Source organism: Pezoporus flaviventris, unplaced genomic scaffold (genome assembly GCF_033815535.1).
Source record: "Pezoporus flaviventris isolate CSIRO_AGI_PZ_B2104156 unplaced genomic scaffold, CSIRO_AGI_Pfla_v1 ptg000041l, whole genome shotgun sequence".
In the NCBI taxonomy this organism is placed as follows: domain Eukaryota; kingdom Metazoa; phylum Chordata; class Aves; order Psittaciformes; family Psittacidae; genus Pezoporus; species Pezoporus flaviventris.
The window spans coordinates 11,088,670-11,113,569 of NW_026892589.1; the positions used below are offsets into that span (position 1 = coordinate 11,088,670).

The 24,900-nt window shown below is 42.4% G+C and overlaps 1 protein-coding gene across 3 annotated transcripts in view; it reads right to left on the bottom strand.

Annotated features, from left to right (window-relative positions):
- LOC133275897 (transmembrane protein 132B-like) overlaps positions 1-24,900 on the bottom strand; it is a 233,867-nt gene that overhangs the window by 121,204 nt on the left and 87,763 nt on the right. For all 3 annotated transcript variants that reach the window (XM_061466176.1, XM_061466178.1, XM_061466177.1), the window contains one exon: positions 11,442-11,582. In XM_061466176.1, the coding sequence (XP_061322160.1) occupies positions 11,442-11,582 (141 nt within the window). The remainder of the gene's footprint in view (positions 1-11,441; positions 11,583-24,900) is intronic.

Genomic DNA, 24,900 nt, shown 5'->3' on the forward strand with positions numbered 1-24,900 from the left:
CTGCTCAATTACGAGATCCATCTCCCCAACATCCCAGGGGCGAAGGCACTCACCTGTAACGTGGGGAAACCAGCCTCATACCTATGAACTACCTGGGTCACTATTTCTCCAGTGTTACACCAGCATTAAGTTTACATAGAGGCAACAGGAAAACTCAATTAATGCATTTTCAGCAGCTTGGGGTAGGTCAATAATGACAACACTCAGCAGAACAGAGCCAACATTTGCCAAGGGCTATCACATAACTAAGCTATGCCTTGAAACAAGGGAAAGCTGTTGTATTCCATATAATAGTCCCACCTGAGGAATTCCACAAATTACTAACTCTTTAATGGTATCAAAAGGGAACCAAAAAGTTTTCAAGAAACAAAGGCTTGGATTAACCTCACTCCATTTAATAGTCCTCTAATTTAGATGTATCCATCTGAGCCAGCCCAGTAGCCTCCCTGTATGTTCTGTGTACTCTTACTGCACAGCTAGTGGGGGGCTGGTTTAGGTACAGCTCTTAAAATCAATCATACCTGAAAGCACGGAACCTGAACACACTCAGGTCAGACCTGGGCACTGCAGGCACCCAAATGCCTCCGGTGTAGACACACAATTCCCACTCAAAACAGCTGAGTATACACTGTGACAAATCCAATTCCATGCCAGTATGCTGCAACGACCCAGAATTTATGTCTGCCACAAGAAAAGCGGCAGTCTCAATACAGAGAAGACAAAAATGCCCTATCTCTCGTACTACACCCTTTTGGGAAGGCTATAGAAAGAAGTTATTTTCTCCTCCAATGTGTTGGTCAGCAGGGAGTTGCAAGGTGCTTACTGAATAAATACCAGGTCTCATTACCAAGGCACTGCCACTCAACATGTTCCACACTTATCGCCATTTTTATTATTTTTTATAAATGATGATTTACTTTTCCTTTATGGCAAGGTTGGAAGTGACAGATGAACCATCAGCTTATCTGCTGATTTTTAATGACAGCATTTTGCATTCATTATTCCCTACTTAAGTCACTCTTTTTTTAAAAAGGAATAACTTATTTCTTCCTCTTGTCACTAGAGAAATTAAACAGTACACCATTAAGAAGAGTGCTTGTCTAACAAAAAGATACATCAGCCACAGTTGCAGAAAACCACCATGGACAAAAACTGCCTCAGAGGGAGAGCAAAATGAGGAATCTGCTATCTCCAAACACCTTCGCTGCCCACCCAGCGCTGAGGTCAAGCGCTTCTGGAGTTAAATCTCTGCACTGAAAACTCCTAAGAGAAAAGACCAAATAGTTCTTTCTGAGCGTGCAATGCCAACCAAAACATGCAGCATACAGACAACAGGCGCAGAAAAGAAACCCCCCCGCAACAACAAAGCTCTTCATGAGACTTAAATGCCAATCTTTTGAGCCCAGTGAGTCCAAGAACTTCCAAAGAATCAAATCTGTTCTTGGATTATACCAATTTAAAAAAAAAACAAAAACAAAAAAAAAAACCACAGCAAGATCAAGCTATTGGCAGTAGTTTTTAAGGAAAGGTTTTGTGCTAAAGCTTTAGTGATTTGCCTTAATGACTGCAGTATTTCACAGCAAAGCCCTTAACAAGTATCCTGGGAAAATCCACATACAGCAAATTGTATAGAGAGAACAAACACAGCCAGCTGTCAAGTACCTGCGTACAATTTCCCAAGGACAGCATGTCCAAGTTTATAGCAAAACAGAGTCCTACATTTTCAGCCAGGTGTCAAGGGGGGACATATCTCTTGTCCTGTTACAGTCCTGATGCAAGCTGTTCCCTCCAACAGGGAGCTATCGTGCTCAAATGTGCTCCCCAGTATTTTGACTCTTGTCCAAAGCTTTCCTGTGCTCCCTGGAAGCTCCAGTTTATCCCTGGCTTTTTTGTACTGGCACAAGCTGCCCTCTGGAGCGGTTCGATCTCCAGACACCCCAGAGGACCAGTGGTCTTGCAAAAGGGCCCATGTCTCAGTTTAGATTCATCACACTCTGTGAGGGCTCTCAGCTTAACTCCCACTTCACATTCTTCATACGAACAGGATACAGACAGGTTTAAAAGAAACAAACAAAAACCATACGCTGACACTGACACACCATCAGCCAGTTCTTACTTTTTCATTTCACAAGAGCTTCTGGCTTTTTAGGTTCTAAACACAGGTGAGGAATATCAGTGGCAAAAGGAGTGAAAAATTTAACTAAAGCAAAAAATAATTTATGCAAAGTTAATGCCAGGATGTTTTATAATGTATTTGGCACAGAGGACTCGAATAAATCAAAGTAACAAACTTAATATTTGCCTGTCTAGCAACAGCACCTCGTAACAATAAAATGAGTTTGAATTTTGGCTAAGTGCCTAACAAATGAGTTGTTAGCTTTTGTACTTTAATGCACTGGTTGTTCAGTAAGCAAGTCAACACATCCCAAATGGGATTCAAATAAGCTCAGGAGGCTTTGCTACAAGTGAAATTCATAAATTGGTAAAAGTGGGAATTAAACGTACCTCAAATAACAACTCCCCAATTTCACATCTATTCAATAATCTCTTCAGGTCCTATTATATCGAAGAACAATCCAATTATGGTTCTTAAATCTCTGTGTACAGTTGCCAAAAATGAATTCCTTAGCAACACTTCCAATATATTGAGAAATATTTCTGTGCTGCAGAAGATTTCAGTTCCTGATTTCTACAATATTTTCAGGTTTAGCACACTAACACCTCTCATTATATGTAACTTGGTTTACCATCAAGACTTATGTTTTCTGCATGTTGCTGTCTTTAATAGCTCAGTGAGTGCCTCTTGCATCATTATATCATTATACCTGGCGGCAGGAGAACCAAGGTAGCTACTTAAAACCAAGTACATACTTAAGGGGTACCCTACATAAAGGTGCTCTTCCGAATCTAGACTTAACTTTGCCAAAAGAACAGGTTTTTAATCTGCGACTATATAAACAAGTACAGTGTTTACAGAGGAATCAGTAATGCTTTTGTGACAATGGCTTTGATCACGTCTTCTCCTTCCCTCTGGAAACTCCATAAGGCCCACTGAAACTTTCCCATCAGATGATGTTACATATCTAAAGGTGCTGCACAGATACCTAAATCTGTGCAGACCCCACACTTATAAGATGAACTATGACTCAGAATTGTCGCAGTGTCATTGTCTTGGCTATTCAGACCAGCATACACCAAAGAAAAGGCTTCTTCAAGTCTAAGCTATTGAGAGGAAAAAATGGTGATTAAATCATAGAAAGAAAACCTAAAAATCCAACACAATCACTTTTGTTCCTTGAGCCAGAGCATTTGCCATAAGAATGAGGAGTCCAGCAGCCCTGGTTACTTGGGCTTTATCACTCAGTCTTAAGTTATCACTTAAACACAGCTGGAACGTGCACACAGATCTCTGTAAAACTTCAGAAATCCCCCAGAATTGTACAGATTTTTGTCATGGACCTCCTGTGGCAGCTCATGTATGATCATCCACGTGGCCATTTAAATATATTGCACAGGAAATGACAGCAAACCAGCAGAGACTCAACAAAGCCCACTGACTCCTGAATGTGTCATCACTCCCTTTGGCATCCAATATGGAAAAAGCATGCAAGCACCAATGGATGAATAACTATTTGAAGAGGCATTCACTTGTCAGCATGCATTTGAAATTTGCTCCCAGCCTCCCTGCTATATTCTTGCAGTCCTAATTATGCAGACTACCCTACCCTGAAATTAAACTTTCCCAACTGTTACATCAATATTAGGATTCACATCTAGGAAAGATATACCCAAAATGAAGCTAATTAGATCAAATTAAAAAACAAGACTCGTTTCAGAATGATTGGGCTCATCTTTCAGAAGAAACGTCATTTAGAACAGGCTTTAGATCAGGTTCTGTGGACCACACTTGTTTAGATCTTATTTAAGCTACTTCTTCACTTGTTTGTTGCTGCACCAAGGAAGAGACCAAAGGGTCCGTTCCACTGATTTCTTTCCTCTTTAACCCCTCATTATATACAAAAGAGAAGTCTAAGAAATGGCTTCTGTTTTCCACATACCACCTAAATCACCAGTACAAAAAACGAGATCAAAATTGAAAAGGCTTAAACTATAACCTCAAAATTTGCCTGCCAAACCACTTCTAGAAGCTAGGACTAGACTTCTGGAAGAAAGTCTTCAGCCACAAACACAGCTGACAAACAACTGCCTTATCTACCAAGCAAGCTGATCAAAGAATCAGAATTCACTTCCTTCTGATGTTTCTTTGGATTTACACAAAGCTTTCTACCAAGTTTGGCAAATTAAGAGATCTTTATCAAAAGCTGATCTTCCAAGTCATTTTCGTGCCTCCATTCACCTTACTCAACTGAACACAGGTGAATACTATTGACTTCTTCCAACAAGACCTTCATCGTTTCCCAAATTTTCAGATTTTCCTGCTGCACTGCACAACAGGTTTTTCCAACTACCAAAGGTGTGTTTGTTCCAAAAGATACCCTTGGCTCATAATAAAGGTACCATATCAGCACAGCAAGGATGGAATAAGAAGAGTCATTAAGCCCTTACCTTCTTGGACTGGTGAACTGGGGCCAGGAAGCAATTATCTGGACTAGCAGTCAGTAATCCCTCTGACCCCTCTACTGGAGGCTTCACCAGAGCAGCAATGAAGCTAACTAAGACGAAGAAACAGCCATTCAAAAGAGCTGGCTGGCTAGGAGAGAATTCATGTGGTTTCCAGGCTATTAGGCTCCCAACAGGAGATGGACAGACAATTTCATTGTTCTTGGCCTTGAATGGGGGAAATAAAATGAAGAATCCTTCCAGAAATTCTACTTTCCTGTATGATCCTAGAACCACAACTTTCTGTTGTAAGTTGTCCCTCCTGCTGCTGTTAATTTGTCTATTATTTTTTAGGTCCTCAAGAAGCTACTGTGAGGTGTGAGGGCTTTCATCTTACAGAAACACTTCCAAGCAGGCTTGGGTTCTTTTATACAAAAAGGCCTCCAGGTAAAGAATAAAGGTTAGTTAAAATTCTTGTATCTCAGGTTTTCTTTATGACTCTATTGAGACACTTACGTTTGAAAATGTGTGTAGATGCTCCTCACTGGAGCACTCTTAACACAAAGCAGAATAGTTTCCCACCACTCATAATAGAGGTCACAACCTTCAAACTAGTGCATTAAAGACAAATCCTCTTCATCAATGGCTCGAGATACAGTGCTGCCTTGGGGTCTGGCCAAAGGCCAGAAAATGAACTCCTGCAGGATCTACAGGTCCTGCACACTCTACATTAAAAGCATGTTTCTTTGCCCATGACACTTCTGACCTAAGGAAAGCAGAAAGAGCATAAGAACAGGAGGGAAACACCCAAGCCAGTATACTGCACCACATAGTCTATGACTTCTTTCCACACCTTAAGCTCCTCTCTTTTTTAATTCAAACCCTTCCTTCTCAACGTAGCTGAAGTATGGCTTCATTGAAGTATAGCTTTCATGGTGGAAAGGGGCCCAAAGGACGTCTGGACTACTTCACCTACATCAGACAAGTGTGGCAGGGATAATAGCCATCCACTTCTCCTTCCCCATCTCCCTGGCTTTTATTCCTCAGGCCTTCTCTATTCTTTCCTGCCTGCTCTACACATTTGTGTTTCTTTGCTCCCTCTGCTCCACTTACACATTCACTTTATACTATGTGAACTTAATGGCACCCAGCCCACTGCCTTTGCATGGGCCTAAAATAAGACCAAGCAAGCCTGTCTGTCTGTCTGTACCAGCTACTGTTCTTTTGTGGAAAGCCACACATGCAATTGACCTCCTGTCAGCCAACTGTTGTTGCTGATGGCACTTCACCCGCTCGGTGTCCTGGGGCCAAGCAAGTTCCTTTGGCAATAAACACATCAGTAAGTGTTTCACTGCACATCCTGATGCATTCCCCAGTGTGGTTTTAACTGCTATGTGCTACTGCAGGCTACAGCCACCCATCTTTATAAGCTTATTTATGTTACTGAGGCAACCCAACTCCTTATTCTAGCTTCAGCATGCCCTGTGCTTAGAAACCAAGAGCACAGACACCCCAGGTACAACCAAACTGCATCCTCTGGAAGGCCAAGTCATTGCAGTAAATCAGCTCATCAAACCAGGACTCTTTTGGAGACAGTAGGAATCTCTGCACCACACTGCCATTTCTGGATGACATACAAGCCTGGAGGACCCATGTAAGTCATTCTGGAGCAGAGTGGTCGGGAATTCAGTGCAGAAACACCTCCAAAAAGCTGTGAGAGCGAGCTCCAATCTGGCAGAGCCAGTGCAGAGTACAGCCAGGAAGCCTCATAGCGCCCGAGGGGCTTCCAGGTGGAGTGTTTGCTTATAGGCCTCGGGAAAATAAGGGCTGGAATACTTAGCAGGGAAAAAGATATTTCCCACAATACAGAGATGAGTGCAAATCTGTCTGTCAAAGTGAAGAGGGAGAGGAGAGAACCTCAGCTCTTATTTCTGAGACATACCCAAAGCTTTAAAACCAAAACCAAATGATACATTGCTGCTCAGCTGATCATCAGCTCCAATAACACATATTTACTTTAAATAAATACATGCACATATTTTAACTGGCAGCCAACTTTACATCTGCCTTTTGAGTGATATTTCTGGTTCAAAGGGTATTCCCAAGCACAGAAAAAGAAGTGAATTATTTCAAAATAGGAGGGTCTATTTGCATACCTATAAATACATGAAATAACTGCTTTTTCTGATTTATGGATTTATGTATCTGACAGTACAACTGCAATTTTATAAAGTCATTTAAATTATTTTAATTCCATGAACACCTCTTAAAATGGTAAATAAACTGAACGGTTAATTATAGAATCTTCATTTTTGGATTCAAGTTTAAAGACAGATGATGTCAAATGCCAGACATCAGAGCTGGTCTGCAGCAATTAAAAATATACACATCTCCAGGCAATAGAAAAAATACTTCTGAGGACACTTGAAAAAATCCCTCTGAAGATTTCACCCTGCCTACTTTTGCATTCTGCATGTCCCTCATGCAAGTCTAATTTATGCAGTGATGGATATCTTGAGAGATGGAAGCTGCATTATAGACACGGAGATAAAATAATCCCTCAGTGAGAAGAACCAGTTTGGTCCCAGTAACATTATACTCAGCACTGCAGGTAAAATCAATGTCATTAACTTTGCTAGTTAGCATAAATCTTACCTTTCTGATTAAAGTACTGGTTTGTCAGAAAATCAGACTCTCCTCACCTGATAATGATCCAATACAACTGAATGAGAGTTTTCCTGAGTAAGGAAAATAATCTCTTCATATACTCTCAGAGTTGCAACTCTGTGGTCTGTTTTGTGTTCGTGCCACTTCGTCTCCCCTGAACCAAAGGCCAGGTCACGTGAACTTTTTGTTCTTCAGCTTTCTAGCAAGCAGACACTGAGCACCATGAAATATGTCATACTGTGGGGCCACGGAAACTCAGCTCCTGCTCACCAGTGATTTGAAATAACCTAAGTCCTATAAAATGCTGAATCACTCCGGCAAAGTTCCTGAAATCCCATTCCTCTGGATATCAGTGCTGAGTTACGAGCTACCGCAGCTTGCCAAACACAGACCATGCTCCCAGGGCATTTCTTCAAGCCCTCTTGCCCTAGTCCTTCTGCAGCCTAATTTGTGGCATGTTCCTGAGATGCTTCCAGAGAACTCTGATGTGCAAAATACAGAACTGCAAGGCTCAATCCATCTTTCAGCAAAGGGAGTGGAAAAAGCCTGCATGGTCCTTACAAAAATGAGATCTGTTTTCTGGAAAACATGTAGGACTTGTGTCTGGCAGAATCCCAGACTTGGCCTTGTATTTCAAGAGCAATTTTTGCACTAATTCAACACACTGGCCTACACCACAGGGAAGACCCCAGTCCTTCACAAAAACAGCCATTCTGCATGCAAGGCTGAAAGCATTCCATTTTTATCTGAACCCACCAGCCCTAACTTTCTCCCCTTCACTCAATGCAGAAATCCATCAAGATCCTTTCCTGCGGAATGGAAGTGCTGGGTCCCAGCTGCAGGCATTATGCAAGAGTATTTGCGCTTGAAGTAGAAAACGTTGTCTTTTTTGAAACAAAACACACTGCTGCTTCAAGTAACCTTACCGAAATGAGATTCACAGAGTTCTGCCCCGAGGAAAGAGTACGAGGGAGAATAAATGCAGATGGCAACAATCAATCTTCTCGCTCAATGAGCTACCAGAAAAGTCCTTTGAGATGGCAGCAATAAGGGCAAAGAAAAGCTCCAGACAGATCCAAATAGATGTTTGCATATATACTTGTGTGTATTTAAAATAAATCTCTTCCTTTTATGCTTTTTGTTCAACTACAGGCTCAAAAAGAGGTTTTAAATACAAGCTTACGGGACTACTAAAGAGGTGAATTTATGAATGTCTTTCTAACAAAACACACTCTGGAAAGCTTTAATCTATGAATTGTGACAACCTTGGACAAAATGGATTTTTAATAGAATATAATGTAAACTGCCTGAAACACTGTGATAAGGAAGTTTTTTCTTAAGTAATGCACAGAAAAGGCATGATGCACTCTGCATGAAAGGAGGAAAGGTCTTAATTTAAATCATTTTAATGAGCACTCAACTGGCGTAGGGAAATGTGAGAAATGGAGATGAAAAACTCACGATAACAATAATATTGCAGAGGGGAGAAGGAGAAAGATTAGAAAAGTAAGCAAGTTTGAAAAGGCTCCAGCTGATAACACTGGCTAAAAGGAATGGAGACAGGATTAAGAACATGTCACAGTCCAAAGCCACTGTTCTCCTTGCAGGCAGTGTCTCTTGGTGGTTCTTATCAGAGCTGCACACTGGGGAGGAAAGAGCAACCCAAGTGCACAGCAGTGGAGAAGAGACCTCTCTCTGAGCTAAGGACAATGCGGATAGGCAGATTTCAGCGGGTGCGGCTCTGACTTGCTGGAGTTTCTCACTTTCATCAAACCAACCAGAGCTGTGGGAGGTTTGGAGGCCCCCCACAAAGCCCAAGAGAGGTTGCAAAACCATAGTGAACACAGCCATCTCTTCCTGACTTACCCACTTCTCTACTACCAGCCTAACAGGCAAGTCAGCAGAAGTAAAATTACTTCCAAGAGAGAAAAAAACTGCCTCCCCTGAGGTAGCTACGATTCTGTTTACTACTAGCTTCTGCTCTGCAATGAAAGAGATTGAGCCCACACTCTCACTTGTATATAAACTGCCTTTAATTAAGCTCCTTGTATTATTACTAAAAGGAGGAACAGATGAATAGGGTCTAGAGACAGTTTTGCCACATTGACCTAACAGAAGCAAGTTCAGGTCTCTGCTCATCTAAATGAAACATGAGAATCCCCACATAAGCACTTAATATTCCTCAAAAGACAAGAGGGCCACCATTATAACCAAAAAGGCAAATTAAAGATCAAAGTTAAATATTTACTCTAAGCACTACAATATTTGCACACCTAGAGATGATCTTTCAGCAATTTCTATTTGCATACTTTAATTAATCAAAAATATTAAACTAATCTCACAAAAGGAAAGGGTCAGAGTAGTAATTACCTTGAGATCTGTTGCTTTTGTGCAATTTAACAGTTCAACACAAAAGTGAGTTTTAATAAAAACTAAGTTAGTGTGACAGGTATAATTTCATGGGTTAGTGAAACCACGTACATGGCAATAACTTCCAGTGTTCATCCTATTTCTTATCTAACTTTTAAAACTTTGTTTCAGTTCAATAACTTGATTCCTCCCTAACATCAAATGATCTTAAGTCGTCTTTTAACCTCAGTGTTTCACTTTCAAATCGATGGGTTTCTATCCTGCTCTGAACAGAACAGAGGATGCAGTTGTTTTAGCAAAAAGAACCCGACTGTAGCATTCAGCAGAGAACAGATGCCGCTGAGAACCCCAGTCTGCTGCCTGAGCTGATTCAGGTTGAGAGGTCACCATGGGTCATCAGAGGCATGAAGGTTGCCTCCCGAGCCAGGTCTTTGCTGGCTGACCTCTCACCCCACCAAAGGGACTCACTGGCTTCTTTTACAGCTTTGGGAGGATGTGGGGAATCTTACCAAGAGATTCAGAGACAAACCACAGAGTGCCAAATGAAGCCCATGAAGCCCCAGCAAAACAGTGGTGGAAGATGGCTAGAATTTCCTTCATCACGACCTTAAAGTTACAACTTTGACAAATGTGCTTATGAACAAAGAGGGGACTCTCCCCCCTTTTTGTTCTAATGGGGAAGAAATGCAGGAAACAGCTAATGAACTGAAAGGTTTGCTTGGCATTTCAAGTGCTACAGAGCCAGAAAGCTCTGTAGCACTTGACTTCATCAGACACTAAGCAGGGAATCACCTCTCTTCACTTCTCACGTTTACAATGCAAATGTCTGCGTCCCACTCGGTCGCCTCCACTCTGCATCTTTACTGCAGAGAAACAGGCAGTTTTTGCTCGCTATTCCACCAGGCCTGTTTTACACATCCAAGAGGACTCTCACCTCTGCAGTGCCTATTTGTCCCTTCTGCTGAAAAGCGAACTCACACTAAATAGCTTTCACCTCAACGCTTGCATTGCAGGTACCCAGAGCTAGATGGGATTCATTTGTTCCCCAAATACAGCTTCAGAAATTAAACAGAGTAGAAACTTTCTCGGCACTCCAAACCTCTGGCAGCAATCTTCCTAGGTCTAAACAATTACTAACAACTATTTTTCTCCTTTACAGGAGCTTTCAGAAAAAAAGATGGATGCAAAAGACTCCCCAAATGAAAATTCTGACATAAAGTTTAGAGATTTCCTAATTAAGATACAGTTTCAAGTTAAATTTATGCACAGTGTACTTTAAGTGTAGAGTAACTGCATGGTAACAAGAGAGAAATGGCTTGTATTGTAAATACATCATTCTGACTAACTAACAATGTAAATTTCACATTAAGTTTGACACAGCTTATGAGAGCATAACCATAGCAAACAGACACAGCATTCCTGAAACAGTTCATAGACTCATAGGTGTTTCACAGCAGTTACTTTCATGGCTTTTCAAATAAAGAAGAGAGCATTGTCCTATACGGCTTTCAATTATTCTTCATATTTCTCTATTTTAATCCATGCCTTTCTGTTGGCTCTTTGGCAAGAGGGATCCTCCTGCTGCCCTGAAGGTGCATGAAAAGCAAACGTGAGCTATGATTAGTTGGCTGCCTCCAGTTTAATCAGATAATCTACTGCCAAAGCTCAGAAGTGAAACAAAAGGAAAAAAAATCTCTCATCAGATCACCTACAGCTCTTCCAAGGAAGCTGAGGAGGAAAAATTACTGCTATTAAAAGAGCAATACAACTCATTGAAGAAGCTATTCTCTGTCTCTCACAGCATTTCAGCAAGGGTTAAGGCACAGCAGCACATGGTGGCTTACCTGCTCTCTGCGCTCGGGTCGTTGTGCACACATGTCACCGTGGCAGTGGTCCTCGCGCTGTCTGTTTCTTCTTGAACCCCCCACTGGTCTGCATCACTGACTCTGATGTCCAGGATCTTCACACCGGGGGCTGTCCTAATTCTGTTGGGGAACAGCAAGCATTGCTTTAGTTACAGACCTCCTACAAATAAATCCAGAGGTAAACAAGGAGATAAGAGGCAATATTCCCTCTTCCATTAGTAACAGATTAATACATTGTAACTGTAAGTCACTCTGCTTTAAAAATACAAAAAGAGGTCCAATCATTTTAAAGAGATGAAGTATGAGTTTCATTATGTGCAAAGCCAGTTAATTTTCAGCCTGAACAATGTGGAGAGAATAAGAATGCTCTCTGCTTCAGTGGCACTACTTTGATATAAATGAAACAGATGTGACTAAGCAGAAGTTGATTTAATTTGTGATGTCTTTCCTGCAGTTTAAGATGGAGACTCAGAACACTGTGGTATAAAATACATCCTCCTGCTCGCAAACCTTTGGGAGCAAGGTGCCTTTTAATGTTAGGGCAAGCTGCATGGAAAAAAAAATGTGCTTCAGTGCCCCAAGACCATAATGCAGGAAGGAGTGAGAGAAAGAGTTTGTTATTCTAGATCCAGGACTGAGGGATGAAAATAATCATGCCAGCATACTGGCATGTATCAAACTGGGCATGTCAAACTCTTCCTGCTGAAAATAATATGATGCTGACATGGAAAACCTTGATTTCCTAAACACAGCTAGAGTTTCAAAGCAGTCTGGTAGCTGGTAAATGTCACCATTTTTTGGCTTTAAAAAAATTTGCTTATAGAAGTCCATGCTCCAGTGGGGCTCAGCATTACGAACAGATTGCCAAGGAATAGGAAACAAACTGCTTTTAATAGCAGGGACTTCATTTGTGCAGCTTGACTCCTGAAACAAGCCTGGGATTTCGACAGAGCGCTGCAAATATGCCTGGAGAACAATTAGGCAGAAAGCAAGAGCTGTAGTGCCACGTTCACCACTGCTGCGACTTCATTAATTAAAAGCAAAGCCAAGAGGGACCTCTTAGTTGTATGGTGGAATAAAACAGCACTGCTGAGACTTGATGCGTTACTTAACAGTGAATTGTGATGGATTTACGCCGATGCCTCATGGCCAGTTGCTGCTCACATTACACTATTAAGAATTTCCTTTAAGTTCTAGGGTTTGGATCAAAGGAACTTCAAGATGCAATTGGTGTTTTTTTTCTTCTCAGAAGGAATTAATTCATCTTGCTTTTATGATACCTTTATTCTTGCCTGTAAGGCTTTACTGACTTGATGGGCCATATTCACACCTGGCATAACCAGTCTGATGAAAAATGCTCCCTGCAAGGAGAGAATTTTCCTTGCTATTTTTCTAACTGTCTCCTTCATGTTCTCCACAGATATTCGCATCTCCAAATAACGTGCCTCAAAGCTTATGTACCCCTTTCCCATCACCTCCTCTTTCTTTCAGAGGAACACTCATTCATTCTGTAGTAATTACACCTGACCAAATAATTCCTGCCAGACACCTACAAGGCTTCATTTCAGGCTGACTTGTAATGTACATGAGAGAGAGAATTATGCCTTCAGCAATGGATTCAATAATTTTCCTCATCAGACTCAGCCTCCCACTTGAAAAAAAAAAATCATTGGGGCCTGGCAAAAATAAAATAATAAATTAAAAATAAGCAAGTAACCAACCAGCACTTTTTAAATGTTCTCCTTCACAGCCAGAATGATGGGGTTTAACAAACTTGCCTCTCCACCACCCTCGCAATTTCTCATGTGTTTTCTTGCCAACATGTCTGGAAACCCCCAACCCGCCTGTCCACCCAAGTCAAAGCCTCAATTAATTAAAGGTTAACTGAAGGGCATAGGATGCTGGGGGGGGGGACACAACAGGACAGCTGGATTTTCCCCAGGATTCATCACCCTTTTTCCATCTGTCAGAAGCCTGGAAGTCCTCCTACACAGCTTTTACACTACAGATATCTTCACTCTGCAGCATTCGCTTTTCATCTACTCTGATTCAAATCTAGCACGTCAGTTTATACCAACAAGGGTGAAGAGCAACATGGAACAGTTCCCCTACCACACATGGCCAGGCTTTCACCATGCAGCACCACTGTGCAGCTCCGTTCTTCATGGAAACTGAAGCTGCTGCTCCTCTTTCCCATCATCAGTGGTCCTCACATGCAGTTTAGCAGTAAGGATGCAATAGCCTTAAATAACCACATTTATTTACACGCTCAGCTATTCCAACCTCTTCCAGACACTGCACCCCAAAACTCTGGCTTCTCTCTTCAGCCAACCCCTCAGCTGTGTCTACCACCCTCAGCCAGGGAGCTTTGCTGTTCTTCTCGTGTCTGAACACAGCTGTGAGATGCTCTTTGCCAGCGTGGACATCACATGAGGCTCCCCTGATGCCTGCCCTCTTGGCTCACTGCTTGGCTTCTCCTTCAGGACACTGTCCATTAACAGGTGTCCCTCTGGGTTTTGGCAATGCTGTCTTGGCTGCTTGCTGCACGTCCCCTGTCTTGCTGGGATAGCACCAAGTGAACATCCATACTCTGCTCCCCAGCTACATCTTCCAAAAATGTCTCAAAATGCTGCATTTTAGGAAAATTTCCAGTCTAATCCCCTGCAATGCATCTGCTCTGGTGGGCTGAGACAAGATGTCATTTTGCATTTTTGGATATCAGTAGAGCCAGGAAGGTTGAAAGAGGGAAGAAACTGAATTCAGCTTCTCACTTAGGAAAAGTCAAGAAATTCAAATGAAACCAGCCTACATATGGGTGGTTTGAGCCTACTGTTCTTCAGATAAGTGATTCATATCTTTAAATCTGCCCCCAAGCTATACAGGCACAAAAATTATTGTAAGTGGTGGGGACGGAGGCTTTCAAAAAGAGTAAGAAATTCCAACTCAAGCTAAGATGAACTGGAGAGAGGCTGGTGAATGGTCAGTGTGCCAAGCCTGGGTGCTGGGTTTATTGCCCTGCTCTGGGCAACAAACCAAGTCAACCTGCTGTTATAAGTTCGGATGAATCATTCAGTTCTCTTATACCTCCCTTCCCTCCATATAAAACACTGGGAAGTGCTGCTCTTCCAACTCAAAGGGAGCTGTGAGGATAAATACAACTTCTTGGGAAAACTCTGATGTCCTTTAATTTTACCTGCCGACAAAAATTCCGCCACCTCTGGGCTTGAAAACACAGAAATGACCTACTGAAGTATGTCACAGGAGCATGACCCAGGAAGTAACTGTTGCCACTCAGATGGCTTAATACTTTTGTATAAAGGTAATTGTGAATACTTTTATTCATTTTTTTAAGGAACACAACATGAGAGCCAATGGGAAACTTGGCAAAACTGACATTTCCGTGAAAGACATCCTTTCTGAAAAGCCGAAATTTCAGACAGAAAACTGTCCTGTTGAAAAGCACTTGCCTGCCTTTAAAACATTACAACTTACATGGCAATTTGATAACATAATTAGCAGAACTGTGAATGAGACTGAGGAATACTGAATGAGCTCAACAGAAGTTAGCCTTGCAACAGGGCCCCCAACGTTCCAGCCTGTATCCACAGCCTGTACCACAAATCACTATTCCTGATACCCTCTTCCTTAGGGGTGGAGGAGGTCCAACACAAACATGATGTCCTCAGGAACTGCCTATCATGACACTGACGCCCATAAGATCTTAAGAGGAGGCAGCCGGGGGGAAGAAGAGGGGTAAGTGTCAAAGTTCTCCAGAACAAGGCATCAATGAAACAACTGCTTCACGAGTGAATTTAGCCCTATTCCCAGCCATAAAGGCAGAATAGAGGAAGCTGCTTTCAATAAGACTGCAGAATACATTTGGTACTCCTGGCAGTGTTTTTTCCCCCTGAACAGTGCGTCCTCCATTTACTGTAGAATGTAAAGATGGAAACACAATGGACTGAATGGAGCAGGCAAGCAGAAGCATCCCCAGCCTGCCAACTTGGAACAACCAGAACTGTCCTAAAATGCAATCCCAGCCTTAAATGTATGTGACTCCATGAATTCAGCTGTGCTAAACCTCTTCTCTCAGTTACTACAACAGAGGGAAGGGAGAAGGTACAAGTAATAAGCAGGGCTGAAAGCAACTTAAGGGCTACAAGAGGAATCTGAGCAGCCAAGCACTCAGCAGAAGTGGTGCAGGGACTTCCACCACCTCCCAGTCAGTTGAGTACAAAATCTACAAGGTAAACGCTTGCTTGCAACACCCCTCAGCAACACTCCCGGCAGTGGTAATTAGGAAGTGAAAACTCGGCAAATGGAACTTTAAAATAGAAACAGAAGGAAAAGATATTTAGGAAATAAAACGGGAATGTGCTCACAGCAGATGGAAAATGCTCAAAGTGATGAGAAAACGGACTTTTTCAGAGCTATTTTAGAAATCCTCTTTTCTCCCCCCTATCCCATTACGGGGGAAAACATGATCTGAGCTAAATGCACTCTCAATGACGTACTAATAATAATGGTTATGGTAATAAATTTCACTTGCGATTCCCAACCATTTCTGAAGTCAGCCCTTCAACACGCATTTTTAGTCCAATTAAAAATGAAATCATCCTCCTTCCCTACAGGAAATCCAGGCTGAAGGCCAATGTAGTTAACTTGCCTAAAATCACACTGTCTCTGCAGAGCTAGAATGAGGGTGGATACATCCCGATTCCCGAGCTCACGCTTCAGCCAGACACCCCTACCCAGCATTAAGACCAAAGCTGAGCAGAGCTGAGTAATTCTGAGCCCTCACAGAGCATTTTACATATTTGAAGAATTGCACAAACAGCAAGTAATTAGTTCTGAACGAGGACCCTAGGGAGTTTCTAGTTAAAACACATGTGGTTTAAGATACATTAAGCAGAGCACTATAAATTAAAATAATCACTGAATTCAGATGTAACATCTGAGGACATTTAGGGTGTGAGATGGGCAGTGTTTCTATACAGGAATAGAAGCATCACTGCATAGCGGGTGGAGGCAAGCAGAGTTTGCTGGGAGATATAAGAAGAGGGTATGTGATTTGCAGCTGCTGTATCAAAGTGCATTCCATGCAGTTTGGGAGGGAGGCACAGGCAGTCAGTAGTTCATTGATGTGAGCATATGAAAGCAAAACCACGTGGGAATCACTGGTACAACAGATGGAAGGCTGAAATGGGACCAGAGCTCCCCCACGAGAGGCACCATCCCTCTCTTTTGTGTCCTCCTAAGCTTCCTGGCCAAAATTCTCTGTGGGTAATCCAGAAATCTGAGGGAAATGAGGTGATGCAAACTCATCCAGAAAACATATGGCAGAACCAGGAATTATCCCTAGAGCTGCCAGGGAATATTTTGGTACCTTCACTACAAACCCACCCAGCTCTCCTGCTCCAGCTTTAGACCCACTAGTAACAGACAGTGTCCCTCCCCTGCACTGGCCAGGCAAGAGCAGTCTGTGGGTAAAGTGGTATATGTGACATGAGAATGCAAACACATAATCATCCTGCACAGCCCCACCTCTTATGGAAGTCACATTTACAGCAATGCAGGGATCAGGTCCTAAACCTTCAGTAGCTAAGCAAGTGTTTTGTTTTCTGTAGTATTTTTCCAAGAACTTTAGTTCTTTGTTCTTTCATGTTTTAAAAGACCTGTCACAGATTTATGTTCCAACTACTTCCCCATCCCATTATCCTTAAAATGGGAACATTAGATCAGCTGTGTTTGTTTCCACGGTTCCATGTTATTGTCACTATAAGTAAAGCTATCTAAATATGTAAAACACACATCAAAATACACCAAGATCCTGCAATGATCCAAGCCCTCTCCAAAAGGTCACAAGCACAAATAATACGATGCCTTACCACAAAGTAAAAACAAGCAGCCTGCAAAGCCCTGTGGAGAGGTGTAGGTAGACAGCAGGTAGATGGCAATTTGGAACAGAGGGCAGCTGCAGTGCATCAAACAAGGAAATCCCAAGTAAAAGGGTTTGACTAATGGTACCTGCAGGTAAAAAGCTCAACATGGGCCTGGTATAAAGCTCATGGCAACAGGTGTTACCAGTGAAATAAGGTGGGAACTCATGGTGGGATAAAAAAATAAAAGCATGCTTGCCCTTGGGGATAAAGACAGCTCAGTACTTAGAGACAGCAACTTCCAAAGTAAGCTGGAGTTTTACTTCAGATTTGACCTCTACCTTTCATCCATGCTAAAAACCACTGCAGTGGCTGCAGTCCTTCATTGCAAGTCTAATGCATCTCTGGCCCAAATTCATTTTCAAAACAAGACACAGATATGCTATGCTCTTCCCCCCAGTGCAGGACAAGGATTTCTCAGCCCCACCTCACATTGTGCCCTTCCTGTATCCCCTGACCTTAGCACTCTCTCACCTTTACGCTGTATCAGGAAATGGGCCTTTCCCTCCCTCACATTCACCTCAATTTCTCTCTGCATCTGTTATTTTTATACAACCTTTTCTAGCTGTCTTATTTAACCCTGTCAAGCATTTGGGGATGCAGCTTCTATGAAAGCAGTTATTACTGTCAGGGTATCTCTGACATATATACACTGACAGGATATCCAGCACGCACTCGAGGAAGAAAGCCAATGCCAAAGCACTGGGTAGGACAAAGCAGAGCAAATCAATAGTGACCAGCACAACGCAAGGCAGGAACAGCACTGCTCAACAGACATGGTGCCTAATGTGAGAAAAGCCTAACACCTCAGAGAACAGAAAACCCTTTGAAATGGTGGAGGGGATCAACGCTAAAGATTTAGGATGATATAATTACCACCCTTCTACCTGAAAAGGTGAAGCCATCAACCTATTTTTTTTCAGCCCATCAAATGTTTCAAAATATGCCAAGCATCCAGCTCAGTAGCATATTGGATTTTGAATAATGAAAAGAGTAAACAGGATTTTAATTTGAATTCTGACAGTAAAGTGCTTTCCATGTGATAAATTAACTACTAGGGAAGACAAATTAACACAACCTTCCCTTGAGTATGATGGTTTATGATTTTGAGAAAGCTTTTACAGAAGCCTCAAAATAAGGCAGCATAAAGAACAGGAGATGATGATGGGGGGTGTAGTTTATCAAAATCCTCCCTCCTCCTTCTCAGCATGTGTAACTTCTCTGAAGAAGTGCAGCAGATTTTCTCAAGAGCCCACCATTTTCCCTAGGAATGACTACACATTTCAGGATGGACCATCAGCTGGTCTGGACCACCTGAGATGGATGATTTTAGCAACTGCTTAATACTGAGAAGCTAAATTTCACATCTGTGAAGCAAGGTCAGAAAAAGAGATGTCTCCTTTTATAAGGGAAGGGGGTGCAGACACAGTCTCTAGATACAACGCTGTGCTAATACAATCAGGAAAGATTACATGAACATCTTCAAAGCAGCCTAACATGATGTTGTATTTCCATATCCAACAGAAAATTCAAAGACATTTTAAGGTTTCATCCTATTTCAGCAGAAACTCTGTTTTTCAATCTGTTCTCTCTCACACTTAGGTAAGCAAACAGAGCTTAAAAAAAACAGCAGACATTCTAACTGGCTTGAAATTAAAGCTATTAATTTTTATTCTTACATATTCCTGTCACAAACCAGACCTTGTTCATATGGGTTTCCAACACTGCTATGGAAACCCAAGAGATTCAAAGTCTTTATGTAATAGGAGATGAAAATGCCATCTCCCACGGGGAACACTGTTTTCTTTGAAATGTATCAACAGTGGAATTTTGTCCCTCTGGGAGAAAAAGGGTTGCCAGGCACTGGGGCAGGAGACATCGAGCCCAATTCTATCAACCCCAGACATTTTATTAACCATTTAACTGTCTGGGCAGCTTTGAAATGGGAATAAGGATGTTTCCCCAGCTTTGCTCAGATAATCACACAAGGAGAAAAAAAACAGTAGTATTTCTATGCCAATACTGTGCATTTGTATACTTAACAAAGTGTCCAGATACTATTTCATTCTATTTCTGCAGTTTCCCAGTAACTACTTAAACCTGCAAGTCAATGTTCTGCAGCAATTGCGATGTTCCTCCTAAAACTAAAAGCCAAAATTTGACTCCACCTGAATACATTGTTGTGCCTTTGACATACAAATTACTTCAAGTATAGCATAAGCAAATATGGCTCTAGACTGTGCGGAAGGCTCTTAAAACTCCAGCAAACTCTTCACACTAGGAGGACAGGCCTGATGTTTGGGTTGCTGACCCCCTAGCACAGCTCCAGTGATTTCCAGCACAGGGAAGCAGATCCTCTGTCCTCTCTGCCTGGAGGGCAGGAAACATTGCCTGCAATTTGCAAATAAATACACAATTCCTTGACACATTACACTTCCAAAGTATCCAATAAATATGAACTATTATTACTACTGATCAAACGGAGAAAGCAGGTCTTCTTCCAAGTCTAAAGGATCCTTTTGCTACCACACACCTCATAACATCCCTATCTCATTAGGATGCACCACCAGCTCACACCTCTGCCTCCCCTGAAAGAGGAGAAAGATTTTCCTTTATTCCACTGCCTCCATTCACTTAACTGAGCTAAGAATTGTTGATCACTATTCAAACAGCTCCAGGGCCTGCTGTCACACGCCCTTAGACATCTCCAAGAGTTGAACTATGTGCCCTCTTTTCTCCAAAACAACAATCTGTGGTGTACCTTCTCTGCAGAGAGAAGAGGTAAAATGCTGGAGTGGTTTTCTGTAACGCATGTCTACAGAACAAAAATCAAAGCCCACTCAGTCTCTTCAGCCTTTCTCTCAAAGATCTAAAACACACAGACTACGTCCTTTACCTTGAAACTAATGCAATACTGTAACAGATGAAACTCTTCCTTAAAGCCTACAAGTACAGGACAACATGCATTACCAAGTCTGAAGGTGTCCAAAGTATTTGAACTTGGAATTCTTGCAATCATGCAGAAACACAGCTTTGAAAACTATAATGAAAAAATCAAAGTAAGTCAGAGGTTTCCTCCTGCAAAGACAAAGATACTTATAGGTTTCCTTTTATTGAAAGGCTCCTTTCAGAAATCAGCCCTGCAAAATGTCTGTAGCCCGAATAGAGTTCAGGCCTCCTGTGAGACACAGTTTCTATAAAGATGTCATTTTTCTACCTCTACAAGCAAAGAAAGCCCTGAAGGTCACGGTTTCGAGAGCACCTAAACAACAACAAAGTACAAGCTTTCCATCCCTCTTCCTGCAAAACCAGATAATGAGCTCCACAGCACTGTCTTGGTCAACACTGGAGGGGGGTTTACAGCAGTTAAAATAGTTCATCACTGTGGCTAAATTAAATCACCACCTTGGAAACGGGGAGATTTTCCGTAAGTGAAGAGTGTGGTAATACAATTCAGATTAATATAATTACCTTTTACCAGCTATCAGTGTCTTTGACTTAAGATCAGAAAAACTGCCCTGGGTTGCTGCTGAGTACTACAGAGATTGTTGCATTCGTCAGACTGTTTGTGGCACAATCCCTCAGGCTCAGAGCACATTGTGACTGCAAATCCCCTGTCAAATGCCCAGAAGAGGCCACTGGTAGACAGTGTGTGGCTACTCTTGAGACAGTGTGTGTAACCTCACAAAAAAGTACCCAACAGAGGAGGCCTGCATGCACTGGACTTTCACACAGCTAATACACATCTTTTAATGGTCTAAAACGTACACGGGAGAAGACCAGCAGCGCAGTTGATGGGCCAACAACATATTGACATGTCTCCTCCTCTTAGGAGATGAGGCTAAAAGCAGCAAAGGTCATCTTTACCTAAAAGGTTGCTTGAAACTGCACCAATAGAAAACAATTCAAAAAGAACATTAAGAAGAGCAGATTTGTGAAACCTTTATAAACCCCTAACGTCAACTGAGACCATTCCCAACCCTTGGCACATCCAACAACTGCTTAACAGCACAAAGTGGTCTTTAAGGGACCTATCATCCATTTTTCCACACTTGCTCAGTACTCTGCATTAAAAAGCAGCACAGAAAAGGCTGTTATCAGGAACTCGGCCTAGGCTATGGCAAGGACTACAAGGGATGGAGTTCTAGGGAAGAGGGATAAAAAGCACAGCAATGAAAATCCTTCCAGAATTAAAAAGGCCACAAGAACTTTGCCTGCACTTGTAGTTGTTGTTTTTATTGGATTATTTTATGAGGTTTTATGTTGTTTAATCGAAGAAAGAAAATGGATGCCATAAAATACGCAGAGCTAACCGGGGCTGCAGAGTATATTGCTGAATATCGCTGGTAATGCCATTTCCCCTTCACTGTCAAAAAATACAACTCTCGTTCTTTATATCCCTGTCACATGGAACAGTGGTCCTCCACGCTTGCCAATCAATCATCCTGGAGTGCACCTTTACCTTAAGCACTATGTGCTAGGATGGTGAATAAGGAAACCTTAGGAAATAATCTCCCTTTCCACAAGACAGAATTCAATTTCCAGTAGAGCTCAGACCAGTACTTTTCATGAAAAGGTGGCATCATATATTACAGCAGAAAAGCATTTCTTTGCTGCTAGTGAAAACTTTAGTGAGCATTATGATGATGTGGTTTGTACTCCAGGCACCAATCACCACCAAGCAGGCTAATAATGTGCGAGTTCTGACGAGAACCAGCCCTCCAGCTGGGATAAAACATCACAGACGTCTTTCCCCTGGTTGTTATTTTTCCCCATTCTGCTCTCTACTATAACTTTTCTTCCAGCTGCAGACAACAACTTTCCAAGAGTCTCCTCGAGAGTCTGCACTTCAGAATAAAATTATCCCACTCTGGTGCTCAGATAGCCTTAGTCAGCCCTCTGGCCACTGTCCCAACAGGCTCTGGCAGCCCTAGTTTGGTTTCTTTGGGTGGTGCTTCTCAGCAGCTTTTTGAAGGCGCTCTGCAGGTAGGTTGAGCTTTCAACAGCAATTCTTCACATCTCCTTCTGGATCTCAGCAGATTTGGCAAGGATTTTGCAAGTCCCAAGCTTCGTCCCTCCTCCAAGCACAGCTGACAAAGGCTGTGCAGCAGTCCATCACCTACTGCAACAAAGTCCAGAGAAAGCTGGACAAAGCTCTCTCTGTTAGATTTGCCTGCAATATTTCTCACCACGAAGACAAGGAGACAGTTTTTCCCCTCTAGACGCCCTGGCCAAAATACCATCCTTCAAGCTGGTGCCTGACAGACAGACCCTGGCAGCCCCAGAGCCCAAGATGGGCAAAGAGGTCAGGAGGATTCAGGCCTCCAAAGTCTGTTGCTCAGAGTGCTGCCGCAGCTCAAAAAGCTTATCCAGCCTTGCAAAGCTGTCAGGAAAATTTACCAGCCACCATACAGAAATTGCTTGCCTTTTACCACAGTGATTGATGGTAATGCAAGAAACTAAGGGCATTTTACTTGCCTGTCAAAGGAAATTACTCACCCAGGGCCAGAAAGATTGGAGAAGGATTCTTTAATCCTTGCAGTGATTTTTAAATTAAACTCTAGCGTTTGCAGGGCTGAAGACCAGGCACAGACAGCAGCCTGCTTCAGGATGGATTCAAACATGATATAGCACATGGGCAGACAGGCCCGGCACAGCAATAAACCAGAGTGAAAGGCAACTTTACAGATTTCAGGGAGCCAAATCCATTTCTAGGTCATTAACGTCTAACAAAGACTTAGGTCCTGGCACTATGCATGTAACAAAGGTTGGGGAAATAACAGGACTAAAAGTCACAATCAAAAACTGGAGGCAACTGATCTAAGTGGCACAGGAAGGTGCTCCCATTTGGTCTATACTGTGGTATAGGGGTCAATTCACTTCCTAAATCAGCAGACTTGATAGGCTCATTCTCTCTGTGGCTTTCCCATTCCTTACTAACACCAGTACTAAACCTTCCTTTATCCTTCAACATCTATCTTTCCTGCAACTGGCCTGTTTGCCAACAGGTCTGCTCTGTTCCAGTTTTACCTACAGTACCAGCATTCCCCGTGTATGGATGGCGGATCCTCCACCATGGTTCAGTCACAGCATCCTTGTTAAATGAGTTACTTCAGTAGTATGGGGGCAGACAACATTTATTCATTAGCTGGCAGATCAAGGATGAAGGACAAAAAAGCCGTCTTTCCCCAGGAGCTGGTGCTTACAAGCCATAGCACAGCAGGCTCCAACACATAGCACTGCCCCTGGGGAATTTCAGTAAGACAAACAGACATCACACAGCACTTCTGAGGGTAGGAACGAGCCACTCTCATAGGTTTGATTTTGGTTAGCCTCTGTTTTCTTGACCAGCCCTTATACTTCATCTCCTCCGCAATCCTCAGAAACTAGATGGAAATTCATCTCTGTAAGAGGTCATAAACAACAAAGTGGGAGAAGAAGCAATTCATGTTTCATTAAGACTACACCCTGCCTAGGTGCTAGCTACCACAAAGTCGCTTAAACTTTCAACGTTTCAAAGCACACACTGTGTTAGCAGTAGCACTCTAAAAACAGGCTTTCCCGCTGGGGCAGCTGGGGGACACAGAATCAACGTCCTATAAAAATGGCTACAATCTATTATAACACATCCAGCGGTTTTCAGTGAAAAACACCCACAGCGACATACCAGAGCTCACTGAGCATTAAGCACTTCCCATTCCTGTTCTTCCTTTCAATTCTAACTAGTCCCTAACCCTGTTAGTTGTGAATTTGTAATTAATGAGCCTCGTTTGGAGGATGTGAATGCTGAAATTGGTCTGATATACAGGCTCTAACCACAGAAAGACGATCTAATTCAGTGAGGGAATCTGCTGCACTTCAGGGGGATTTCAAACCTTCAATAAAGGAAATCAGCTGTTAAGTCATTTTAACAAGGGGCAACATGCTGCGCGCTCAGCTCTGTGGTACCATGTGATGGTCTCACAGCTTGGCATCTGGGGACAACATCATCTTCGTGCATTAAGGATGCTTAACATCTGCTTGTAAATCTGGGGCTGGTCAAAAAAGTCATGACTGAAATGTGGATGGTACAAGTGTGATTTTTCAACCAGAATTCTTAACTACAATAAACATACACACACATACACCCACACGCATACTCTTGTGATCTAACATAGCAAAGTATCAATAACCCAAGGCTAAACTAATTATGACTAGTTATGCTTGAGCAGGAAAACAGCAGCCGCTCCTCTCCCCTTCAAGGGGACAAGTAAAAGAAGTGCCTTCATGGCTCTTGTTGGAAGAACTGTCCCTTGGGAGTCTTCATCTTCCCAGGTTGTCCACAGGAATTGATTTCCTCCTCAGCTGGGGATATGGGGACAGGATGGTTCTCCTCTCCAGGCTTGACAGCAGGGCTAGAGAAGGCCCTGTATGCGACCTCATCAGCCCAGCCTTAGTGTAGGCTCTAATAGAAAATACATTTCCCAGGCCAAGAAAAATCTGATAAAACAGTTAAAAAC